General features: G+C 28.9%; 3 protein-coding genes across 3 annotated transcripts; 2 read left to right on the top strand and 1 right to left on the bottom strand.

Moving 5' to 3' along the window:
• The first annotated feature begins 6 nt into the window (after nt 1-6).
• LOC119669465 (YEATS domain-containing protein 4-like) lies at nt 7-779 on the top strand. Its single transcript, XM_038079363.1, has 2 exons — nt 7-556; nt 615-779. Exons 1-2 carry the CDS (start codon nt 16-18, stop codon nt 773-775), a joined length of 702 nt encoding a protein of 233 aa, XP_037935291.1. The 5' UTR covers nt 7-15; the 3' UTR covers nt 776-779.
• A 182-nt stretch (nt 780-961) lies between these two features.
• LOC119669464 (protein CLP1 homolog) lies at nt 962-3,365 on the bottom strand. Its single transcript, XM_038079361.1, has 5 exons — nt 3,069-3,365; nt 2,468-3,014; nt 2,022-2,392; nt 1,229-1,362; nt 962-1,166 (listed from the first exon to the last, which is right to left on the bottom strand). The coding sequence occupies exons 1-5, from the start codon at nt 3,165-3,167 to the stop codon at nt 1,052-1,054; spliced, it is 1,266 nt and encodes a 421-aa protein (XP_037935289.1). The 5' UTR covers nt 3,168-3,365; the 3' UTR covers nt 962-1,051.
• Nucleotides 3,366-4,717: 1,352 nt separating this feature from the next.
• Nucleotides 4,718-10,632, top strand: LOC119679055 (spliceosome-associated protein CWC27 homolog). Its single transcript, XM_038091207.1, has 4 exons — nt 4,718-5,444; nt 5,508-6,055; nt 8,069-8,377; nt 9,780-10,632. Exons 1-4 carry the CDS (start codon nt 5,403-5,405, stop codon nt 10,630-10,632), a joined length of 1,752 nt encoding a protein of 583 aa, XP_037947135.1. The 5' UTR covers nt 4,718-5,402.
• Nucleotides 10,633-12,839: the final 2,207 nt, after the last annotated feature.

Genomic DNA, 12,839 nt, shown 5'->3' with positions numbered 1-12,839 from the left:
TTGAACAGTTAAAGCATGAATAGTTTAAATATACCAACTGATTTTGGCCCGGATTCTGGTGGACGCGTTAAAGGACTGACAATTGTCAAACCAATTGTTTACGGCAACATAGCGCGCTCCTTTGGCAAGAAGCGTGAGGATGATGGCCATACACATCAGTGGAAAGTGTATGTTAAGCCGTATTACAATGAAGACATGAGTGTTTATGTAAAAAAAGTGCATTTTAAATTACATGAAAGTTATTCAAATCCCAATCGCATTGTCACAAAATATCCTTACGAAATCACAGAAACCGGTTGGGGAGAATTTGAGGTTGTAATCAAAATATATTTTCATGATCCAACTGAGCGTCCAGTTACTTGTTATCATATACTCAAACTTTTTCAATCACCATCGACCGGAAATGATTTTCCAACAACCATTTTGGATCCGAAAAAAGGTTTAGTATCAGAATGCTATGAAGAGATTGTATTTCAAGAGCCAACCCAATTAATGCAGCATTTACTTATGAATGTACAACCAATAACCAGTGGCCAATATGTGCATGACACAGATTGTAAGTAAATAAATAATATTTGTATAAAAAAATTATAAAATAATTATTTAAATTTCAGTTGAAAAGAAGAAAGAGCAGACATATGAAAACACAATGAAAGTTAAAATTAAGGTTAAAAACGAAATAAGCAGTCTAAAGGATAAATTGAAACTGGCACGTGAAACTATAGCTAAATTTAAGTCTGAGCTAGCAAAAGTACAGAAACCAAGTACTACATAAAGCAAGAATTTCAATAAATAATTTTATTCAATTTTAAAACTTATTATATATAAATATTATAAAACATTTTTGTGTAAATATAATTTGTCTTTAAAATCGATATTGGATTTACAGATTTTTATTTAAGTTGTGTTTGATTTTTTAAAGCAATTGTTTTTTTTTCGTTAAATTGATATTTTTTTTTTGTTAAATTAAGTTTTTTTTTTTGTTAAATTGTCTTAGGTTAGAGTGTTAATCTGCGTATTATTAAGCTGCCAAAGATTCATTGAGTTTCAGCTATGCATGGCTATCCATGAACTGCTCCTCTGACAATAATAAAATTGTATTTGGTAGTGGACGTGGTTGCGGGGAAAGAATCATTAGACTTTGTCGTTCTATATCCACATCAGTTCTATATTTTATAAATAAGTAAAAAAATTATTTTGTAATTTTTACATATCAAGGAGTACATACACGCAGACAAATCCTGCTAAGTTAGACCCAATAACATCGTCTTCGACTGATTCAGCAAAGCTCACAGCTAAAATATGATGTAGTAAACCATAACTTGGTGTTACAGCTACTAGTTTGGTTTTATTATCTTCTGCCTGAAATAAAAAATATTTTTAAAATTATGAATAGTCTTTATTCATAAATATGATAAATATATAATATTTAAAAATGTAGTTTATGCATATGTATGTACTTATATCAAGTGTAAGATTACTACCATTTTAATTTTACTAAAATTTGATTTTTAAAAATTCAGATCATGTATGTATAGTTGATATTTAAAAATATCAAAAATATAAGTGTGCGTCCGGGAGCTACTCATCGAATTCGACAACCAAGTGCATTCGTCACACCCAAAAGGTTTTATATAATCATAACCATGCGGATCACAACTATATGAAATCAATTATTAATTGCAGTAGTTTCAAAACATTATCGCTTAGTATTTGTGTTAATTTCCAAATTAATTTTAACATATCCCTATAATTCTAACGTTTATAGTGGGTAACACTTGGCCTTTATCCATTTATAGGTTCAAAAGAAAGACTCAAACACTGCTGGAATTGCAATTATTTTTGGTGCTGAGAATGTATATTATTACAACTCTGCGACCCCATTTACTTTAATATATGAGAAAACCCATTTCATGCTTTATTTTTATGGTTATAAAAGTAATTATTTTTTAATTAATATTTTTTAAAACTATTGATACAACACATTTTTAATAATTCGAGATATTAAAAAGTATACATACCTTCATTCCGATTGGCATACATGAATCCGGCAATGGTGGCGCACCAATTTTGTATAGCTTCAAATCTTGAAATTTAACTTCAAATGAAAACGGATACAGTGGGGTACGATTTCCATAAAAATATTCCTTAATACGACCATCTCTACTTTCATTTCGTAAATCCCTACTTCGTTCTACAACACCACCACTTTTAGGTAAAAGTACAACACGTATATTTGATGGGACATCACGCAACAATTCGTTATACAAACGTTCTTGATCAAGCACAAATATAGCGTCTACATTATACGCCTGAGCTATATGCAAGAGATTGAGGTACCCACCACCTTTAACCCAACCGCAAGTATTAATTACTACACCAGAATACTTAGCTAAAAAAAATATGCAAATATTAGTATGTAAAAATTACAACAAAGAAAAGAGATAATACAATAATTCAAACTTACTACGTTTGTTATCATTCAGTAAACCCAAAGTCGCTCGCGCCATTTTGGTAATTATTGTTTTATACAACACACCATTGCCACTTGGTGAATTATGCCCAAAATGATAAACGAGTGGTGCAGTTTGTGAGAAACCTTCTTCAATACTAGCTGGCCTTTCAATTAGTATTGTAGCAATTGAACCGGGAATAGACACTGAGCCTTGACCTACATCTGTGTCAACATATAATGGACGACGTCCACGACGTACGGCATAATTTAATAATATGCGACATAAAGTACTTTTGCCAACATCCATGGGTCCAGCTACCATACAAACGGGTCCACGTTCATCCTTGTCCTCTGCAATTACACTCATATTTTCCAATGCGCCGTGACAGTTTAGATATTGCACCATAGGTGTTTCCTTTGAAATATAACTAACATCAGTTTTTCCAACAACATTCAATACACAGCCTTGGTAAGTGAAAAAGGCGCCACCACCACGTATTTCGTACTTTTTCTTTTTCACGAGTTCCGTGCCAAACATTTCAGCGAAACCCGACAGTAGCTATAAAATAATTAAATTGTTATATTTTAAAGAAATTACAAGTACGTTTTATACCGTCACATAAACTTTGGCATTTTTATCTTCTATTTCCAAACGCAACTCTGAATCAGGCTCCAAAACATGTTCTACACCTTCAGTTACTTCTTCAGCCATCTTTTATTTATTTATTTCGTCAAAATTATACAAAATAGCTTGAGACCAGAACAGACCGCTTCTGTTGTTGATTTTTAAATAACCTTATAAAGAGTTTGACATGTATATGCAGTGTTCTAAAATGACTTAAAAACTCGATGTTTACTTCGACAGCAACGCAAAATTTCTTCATATGGCTGTTGTCAGTACTGTAATTTTAACCAAAATTTTTAAACACATGTGTATTCATTATTATACATGATAGTTAATTTTAGTAAAGTTCGCTAACTATGCATAAGCATATCACATACTTACTCCTGAAGGCGCTAATTCTGACATTTATTACTTATCAACACTAGTTGGCAAAATTAGTATTATATATATTACTACGTTTACATAATGAGATTAAGAGAACAAGTTAATCTTCATTTTTAATCTACACCGTTTACATTACTTCGGCATTTTCAAATTTTCAATGTTTGTTCTAAATAGATTTTGACATTTTTTTTCAATTCTTCTAAAATCGTAAAAAAGATCTCGACCAAAATGGGACTAACTTTTATATGGAAAATATACGATTACACAATTAGATTAGTACTTTCATCTCGATGATTGCTTTTATCTAATTTTAATCTCACAATGTAAACGCAATATTAAGTTATAATATAATGTGACCATGATTATCTATATAAAATAGATCTACATTTACATATAGATATACACTTAAGTGTCGATTTTAAACTATAATGAAATACGTTTGAATATTAAATATTACTTTAGTGGCTAATATCAAACACTTTACAGTTAAAGTATATTCAGATTATCTCATTTAGGTTGCGGTTACACTGCATGCCAATTTTGTCTTGCATGTTCGTACGCATAAATCAAATGTATGTAGTTGCATACATATTCAAATGTGAGTGGTTAGAGCTGCTGAGAACTATTTGCGTTACATATTTTGCATTCGACATTTTTCGTCTTAATACTATGTTTAGACAGCCAAATTTCCTTAATTTCATTAATATGAAAATAAAGTTAATTTGAAAAATGTTCATACTGACCCATATTAAGGAAATCATTTGTTTTTTGTTTACAAATCGAATTTCAAAAATTATATGCTCAAAACACCATTTGTGTTTTTCACTCTATTTTAAATTAATAATAGTTACAGTTTTTTCTTTATATTCAAATTTTTTTAAAAATAATCAGCTGTTTTTAAAAATAAATATCACTTTTTCGTTATCTCAACTTATCTTTTGCATAAAATTTATCTTTCACATTTGAATTTTCGTTTAATTTCAGCCCTGATTCAACGAAATTAAAACCATTTTCCTTAATTTCGTTCTAATCTCTGTAAGGACGGAATTTTTTACACCAAATTTCCGCCTACATAAATGTGCACCGGAATTCATTAATACTTATTTTCACTAATTGAAAATAATTTTATTGAAAATATTAATAATTAAATAATTTTACAAAAATTATTATTAAAATTTTAATTTCTTTAATAACCTAATTTTATTTATCTAAAAAAATTTTATTAAATTTAAAATAAAAATAAATGCGTAAATGTAACAAATATTTACAAACAACAAAGCATGAAAGCTTTTGATGAACAAAACACAAAGTACACGGAAAAAACCCAAAAAGCACACAACTAGCACAAAAAAGGTTACAGCAAAAAGATCAAAGCTCTGGCATATTTTGTATAAAAGGACGCGCATTTGATATGACCGAGGATTTCAAATTTCGCTTTGAAAGTAGCAAGTACGGTGGTTTATTTAGCCTGGTGGTTCATTAAGCCAAAGTATTAAGAACCTGACTCATTTGGCCAGATTAATATTTTTTTTTTAACCTGGCTCATTCGGTTAAAAACTGTCCCAGCGAATATAAATTTTGTTGTACGACCCTTAACGAGGGTTAAGAATACCCCAGCAAAATTATATATTATTATATGAACCCCAAAAATGTGTTAATTGAAACTGAATTTTTTTTTTATGGAAAACACAATCTAATTTCTCTGAAGCGAAAACAAAATTAAAATTTTTATGAAATTAAAATTTGCTATAAGAGGCAAAGAGTCAAGATGGTCACCTTAATAATGAGAACTTATGATACGAGCATTTACTAAAAATCGCAAATGCAACCTATTTAGTTGAAGATATTTGACGTTTCAAAAAACAACGCGAATTCAGGTATTTGTTTACCAGTAAAAATTTATTTTTATTTATGTAAGGAATATAATGCCAAATTAAAATGAGTAAAATATATACGGTAGAACCACCAACATCCGCTAAAGTAAGTGCAACTATTTAGTACAGTAGATATCCAAAAATAGATTCATGTACATATGTCCACTAGGTTTCACTAAAAACAACAGTTGGAGATATAGATATTGAATTATGGACAAAAGAATGCCCAAAAACATGTCAAAATTTTATGCAATTATGCACCGAAGGATATTACGATAATACCATATTTCATCGTGTTATTAAAGGTTTTGTAGTACATGGTGGTGACCCAAATGGCGATGGATCGGGTGGGCAATCCATTTATGGCGAACCATTTGAAGATGAATTTCACAGACGTTTGCGTTATACGAGGCGCGGGCTAGTCGGTATGCTCAATTACGGAAAGAATGATAATGGTTCGCAATTTTTTTTTACATTGGCTGCTACACCCGATTTACAAAATAAAAATACACTATTTGGCAAAGTAACCGATGATACAATATTTAATATGTTAAGACTGGAAGTTGGTGCGTTAGATCAAAATAAACGGCCTATAAATTTACAAAAAATTATACGTACTGAAGTAATAAGTAACCCATTTGATGAGATTTTACCAAATGTGTCTAGAGAGGAGGTTGAAAATAAACAAATGACGATAAAACATGAAAAAAGAGTGGAGTAAGTTTGATACTCGATTTATATTTTTTATAAGTATTGCAACTTTTTATTTATTTATAACAATCATTATTTATTGATTTTTTGTATTAACATAAGGGTCTACGGTTATATTCCTGACTTGCTGTCTAAATACTCTTTTTACAGATTATAGATTTTAAATCAGATTATTTAAAAATTCATTGATGAATAATTCCGATAACCGGAATAGTTTCATGGTCAGCCCAAGAATTTACTTAATTAAATTGTTTTTTTAGATTTGAAAGTTTTATTACTATTATCCTCCTTTTTTAATTAAAATAGATTTCTTGTCATATGATATATATTTCTTAATCACAATTATTTATTTTAAAACATTGTATAACTTTTTAAATTGATAGTTAAGAATACTAAAAAGTTTCTTTTGATTTTTAGAATAAGTTACATTTTCTAGTTATTGCCACATATATTCATTTATTTGGTAAGTAAATTCAGAAGATGTCTTCAAAAATCCGCATATTTAACTACAGAGTATGTTAGTTTATCACTGTTAACATAGAGATCCATTAGGGTCTTCTAACTTATTGCTGTACAAAACTTAAATAGTTTAAAACGAAAAGTCTTTCAACTAACCTAGATCCTCTAGAACAGGACTGTCCAAAGCAAGGCCCATTAGTGACATGCGGTCCGCGTCATGTTTCTAATCTACCCAGCGGCTAGCACAAACACTAGCCGCTGGCTGCATGTAGCCCGTGAATCGTGCTTTGGATAGCCGTGGTCTACAACATAAAGTATTTAATTTTATTAAATAATTTTTTTATTTTTTATAAAATAATTAATTATTTTGATCATTAAATAAGTTTGATCATATCTATGTTTTATTGTTGTTAACAGGGACATTATTTATAATTATTGTTTTATTGTTAAAAAAATTAAAATCAACCATTTTAAAACGCTTTTGCGTGTAAAATAGTTGTTTTTGTAAAAAAAAAACAACAAAACACAAAAAAGTTTCTTATTTTTCTGTTTTTAAAAATAAAACGCCCGTCAGTTATATTTTGCTTTAAAAAATAATTGTGATTTTTGAGTTTTATATTTGTAAGACAAAAATAATAATTTATTTTAAAAAAAGTAGCAGAGTGTATGAGTTATTTGTGCGTGGAAAAGTAAAAGGCACATAATAATAATTATTTTTGAAAATTATAATTTGTAGCAAATATAATTTTTATTTTTACAGTTTTACTTTAAATTTGTTCGAACGATAAATATATAGGTATGTACTTAAATATAAATTTAGACAACTTTTTGTTGCTTTTTTTTCTTAAAAATTTTTAGTATAATTTTTATTTTAAAGACTAGTTATTAATATGTGCCCTTCGCTTCTCTAATATCTGCTTCATATTAAAATGCTTCCTTAAATCACCTATATTATTAGTTCGGTTTGTTGTTGTTGAACAACAAAATTAGTTCTGTTTAGTGATTTCTACTTTTCATAATAATTTTCATTAAAAGTCCTATTTATGATAAAATACATTACATTTTGACTTATATCTTGTCTTATACAATTCTCAGTTATCTATATATGTCATAAAAACTATTTATACATAGATATCATTTAAAATGTTTGATCTCTATATTGAGTTATATATATAATATATTTCAATAGTTAAGATTTATAATATTTATTTAATTATTTTTCTATTTTTATATAATTACTTTTACATTATAATATTATTACAATTATATAAAACTTTTTTTACATAGGTATCATTTAAAATCTTTGGTCTCTATATTAAATTATATATATAGTAGATTTCATTAGTTATGATTTATTATATTTATTTAATTATTTTTCTATTTTTTTAGAATTACTATTATATTATAATAATCTTACAGTTATATAAAACTATTTATACATAGATATTTAAAATCTTTGGTCTCTAGATTAAGTTATATATATAGTAGACTTCAATAGTTAAGATTTATAATATTTATATAATATTTATTTAATTATTTTTCTTTTTTCAATATTTCTAGAAATTTTAGTTTACTTTCTTTTGACGATCAAACAGACGAGGAAGAAGAAAATTTAAAAGCTTTGCAAGAAAGAAGTGCTAAGAAATTGAAAACAATGGATGATATGGTTGATGATCCAAGACTAAGTGAGCAAACTATTAAAATTGAAAACCTTTCCGATCATAAACTAGTATCAGCAGACGAAGAGTTTGGTGAAGAAGAAAAGGATATAACAGTGGAGTATAATAACATAAAGATGGAAGATACTGATTCAGATGATGTGCTTTTAACACAAGAGGAAGAAAACAAATCGGATGATATAAACCGAAGGTAAGTGAAAAATTCCTAAGATAAAGAATAAGTGATAATCACGATCTCGAGTAACGATCTGAGGAACCGGATAATGTGGTAACAGCCACTTCGAACTCGTTATTCGAAATTGTGAATAATACAAGTGTAAAGTGGTATTTCGAGTAAATATTTTGCTATTACCTCTTTGCACAGTTACTATGTTATTCGGTAAATATCAATATATTTTTAAATTGATATGTAACTCGTACATATTACAATTGTGTGCTATCAGAAATCGATAATACTGTTCTGTTATGTTTACAATAATATTAATTTTTATCAAGCAAGATACATATACGTTAACGGTTCCACTTTAGCAGAGAAAGATTTTTTTAGTTTTATATAAATAAGAAGTTGTAAAAGCGGATATTATGTGTAACAAATCAACATACCGCATTAAGTTTCGCTCATTTTCTTACTCAGTGCTTTCATAATCATGGTATACCCTAACAATGTAAACTATTTGAAATAATATAGTGTTACCAATCTTTGTAATATTTTGGGTTATTAAAGATGGAACACGAAACTTTACAAATTTAAATTCATAATACACTCACCATTTCAGAATATACTTAAATTTTTAGCATTATGAATTATCTATATATTATAAACATTTGTAAATTGATAATAACAAAAAAAACTAAATACATTAGTTGCGTAAAATTCTAATACTACATATAATTGTTGATCTGAAATGCAGCACTCTGAAAAATAAAATCTATGAAATATCTGAATTTAATGATAAATATGAAAAATGCTATGAAAAATTATTTTCTTCATGATGATAGACATCGTAACTCGGACTATTGTCAGTTGGGTAGAGACACATAGGTAAGGGTTCTGACATTTCAGTTGCTTAGCCGTGACTTATAGACTTTGTTTTGTTTTAGGGGTAGTTTATCATCCCTATTCTGAATCAAATGGTAATGGGAGTTTTTCTTTTAAGCTTTTCTCAGTTCCCCTATTCTCAATCAAATAGGATTGGGAGTTTTTTTCCCTATTCCCAATTCCCTTATTCTGAATTTAATGGGAATGGGAGTTCTTTCCCTATTTTGCACAACATTTTTCCCAAGCAAATTGTGTGAGAGATAAGTTAAAAAAGAGTTAAAAAGAGTTTAATTTAATATATAAGTAATTAATAATGATCGAATTTTCGAATTTATTTTAATAAAATAATTTTTATTATAAAATTATTATAATAAATTTAATATATAAAAGCAGTGCATGTTTAAAAGAAAATAAATAGATTAAAGATTTGTTATGATAGCATAAGGTTGTTTTTTAATTAGTTAAAAACGAGTTAAAAAATAATTTAATTTAATTTGAAGGTAACCAATAATAATTAGTTTTTCCAATATATTTAAATGTGATATTTACACAGGGCGGCTAAAAAGACAAATAAAATGCAATTGCAAATACTGCTGCAGTTAATGGAATATAATCCAGATATTGCTCGCAGTTTCCATAAGAAAAGCAAAAAAGATGTTGCTAGGTTTTGGAGCAACGCGACAATAGAGCTGAACTCAGTAGGACCGCCAATAAAAAATATGTCCGAGTGGAAAAAGGTGTGGGTTGATCAGAAGAAATACGTAAAAAAGAAAGCAGTTGACAATTTAAAAATCAGAAAGGGAATAGGAGAAGGTCCAAATATAGAACATAAATTTTCCGATGTTGAAGAAGGAATTTATAATCTGATTGGACTGAAAGAAGCTGTTGAAGGTTTGCCAATAAAAAAATTTGGATTGCATTTAACAGAAGTACCTACAATTTTTCCGCCGCAATGCTCTACGACACATTCAACTGAAACAGAAGGAGAGCACTTCCAAAGTGAAGAAGCTCCTTTTTCTAAAGGTTTGACCAAAACAGCAGCTCATCCACTTACTTTCACCCAAGGATCAGCAAACAATAGAGATATTGCTACAAATACTTCAAAAGAAGAATTTGATGTACAAATAGAAACATGCGACACCATTGAAATTGTAATGAAATACAGTAAAGAAAACGCACAAAACGCGAAAAAGATATACCGTTCTATTGAAAAACTGCACGACCTTCAAAGCAAACACTTCCAGAAAATGGAAACACTGAAACAGCTAGAATTGTTGGAACAAAAGCGACATAACTTATGTATGGAGAAATTAAAGTTACAAGAAATTGAGAACCAAATTGAGAAAGATCGACGACTTTTAAAAATAGAGGAACTCAAATTTCAGAACATTAATAATTCTAATTAATATGTTAAATAAGATTAATTGCTTTTTTTAAGAAAAAAATAAATTTACATGTTTAAAAAATATGATTAAAATAAATAAAATAAAAGTTTTAAATTATTTACTTATGAGCTATTCATTATATTATTTCTAATGTTTTGTGCTGCAGATAAATAATGCGATGATAATTCAGAAAAAACATCTTCATTAGTACTGCGACAATCAATATCAAGGGATGCTATGTTGGCTTTGCAATGAAGACTTGTATTGTGTATCGCACAACAAACATTTATAATTTTCGCTGCCTTTTCTGGAGTGTAATGCAGCTCTCTAACACCAAGATGATATATCCATTTGTTTTTCAGCACCCCATTAGTACGTTCAATAACATTTCCGCAATTTAAATGAATCTTATTTAATTTCATTTGTTGTGAGCTTTCTTGCGGGATTCTAAAGGTATCAAGAGTCATATGACTGTAAAGAATATCCTGCATCTTTTAGTTAAACAAAATGTATTTTTATATTTGACTTTTAATTCTTGTTACATTGAATAAATTTCACCTAACAGCAAAAAGCTAGCCACACCTCGCAAATACTCCTGTTCGAAGTACTTTCGCAGATCGCTTGTGTTCCAAATAAATACGTCATGGCAGGCACCAGAATGGGAAGCATCAACATAACAAATTTTTTGTTCATTACCACGAATCTGCAAAAATTCAGTTTTTATTTAATTTAAAAATTGGTTTATAATCACACCTATTCTGAATATTCCCAGGGAATATGCGCTATTCTTTCGAACATAATTCCTTTATTGTGAATTGCTTGGGAGACAGCTGTTTTGGGAATAACAGAAATTTCAAATTTGTTTTGTTGGGCTTTGGCAGCACTTGCACTTTTTAATGGCGAAAATTGCGAAAATGAGTAAGACAAAAAAGAAAGTATTATATGTTGATTTAAATTTAAAAATCTGCAGCACAAAATATCAGAAATAAATATAATGAATATTTTATAAGTAAATAATAAAAAAATTTTATTTTGTATTTTAATTATTAATTTCAATTTTTAAATATGTACATAATTTATTTTTTTCTTATAAACAATAAAACAAAGTAAAATAACTTATTTAATAATTGGAATTATTAATGTTTTAACTGAAGTTTGAGTTCCTCTATTTCTAAGGTTGATAGTTATTTTTATAATTAGGATAAATTTCCTTCAATTAATAAACTATAATAATAGTTCATCATGGCGCAGATATAACAATAAAAAATGTTTTATCTGCGCTTAATTACAAAAGATGATATTAAACTTATTCAAGGAATCTCATTCATTCTAGAATTTGGGTTCCTTTCATTATTCTACTTTCTGCTCAAAAAGTACTCGGATTTTGTGAATAAAACACACAAATTTAAATTTTATTCCAAATTTATTTTATCTCCTTTAAAATATGCTCCTTCTGAAGCGATACACATATGCCAACGCTTAACTCAATCTTCCATACACTTTTCGTAGGCCAGTGAAGGTATGGGTTTTAGTTCCTTTCGCGACTTCTCTTTTACCGATTCAATCGACTCAAAACGCTTACCACGAAGAGGCAATTTGAGTTTCGAGAACAGGAAAAAGTTGCACGGCGCCAGATCTGGCGAATATGGCGCCTGAGCGATGACAGTGGTGCCGTGTTTGATCAAAAAATCGCGTACAACAAGAATTTTCCATAGTAAAAATCGCTAAATCCACTTGAGGTAGTCTCACACTAACAGCTGCTGTAAACAAACTAATTGACAGATGGCGCTCAAATTTGTACCATATGTCAAGAAAGAGTGTACCAACATAACATAATATTTTTAAAAAAGGTCTATTACTTAAGGAGTAGTTAACAAAATTCGGAAAATTCGGATAATGGGAAAAAATCCCATTCCCACTTGATTCAGAATAAGAGAATTAGGAAAAGGGAACAAAACTCCCATTCCCTTATGATTCAGAATAGTGGAACTAGGAAAAGGTAAAAAACTCCCATTCCCATGTGATTCAGAATAGGTGTGATATGAAAAAACGTTTATTTTAAAACCAAATTTAATTTACAGTTGTATTTACAAGGAATCAATAACTTCGGTAACTTACGGCAAACAAATCAAGACCCGAGCATTAATACCCGAGCATTATAAGATCATAAGACTCATAGGATCTATAATTTTGTAATCTACTTACTTACTTAGTTGGCCATTACAGAC

This window comes from Teleopsis dalmanni, chromosome 1, assembly GCF_002237135.1.
Source record: "Teleopsis dalmanni isolate 2A chromosome 1, ASM223713v2, whole genome shotgun sequence".
NCBI classification, from domain to species: domain Eukaryota; kingdom Metazoa; phylum Arthropoda; class Insecta; order Diptera; family Diopsidae; genus Teleopsis; species Teleopsis dalmanni.
The sequence above is the reverse complement of the archived record's forward strand: the minus strand, read 5'-3'. Positions and strand labels throughout refer to the sequence as shown.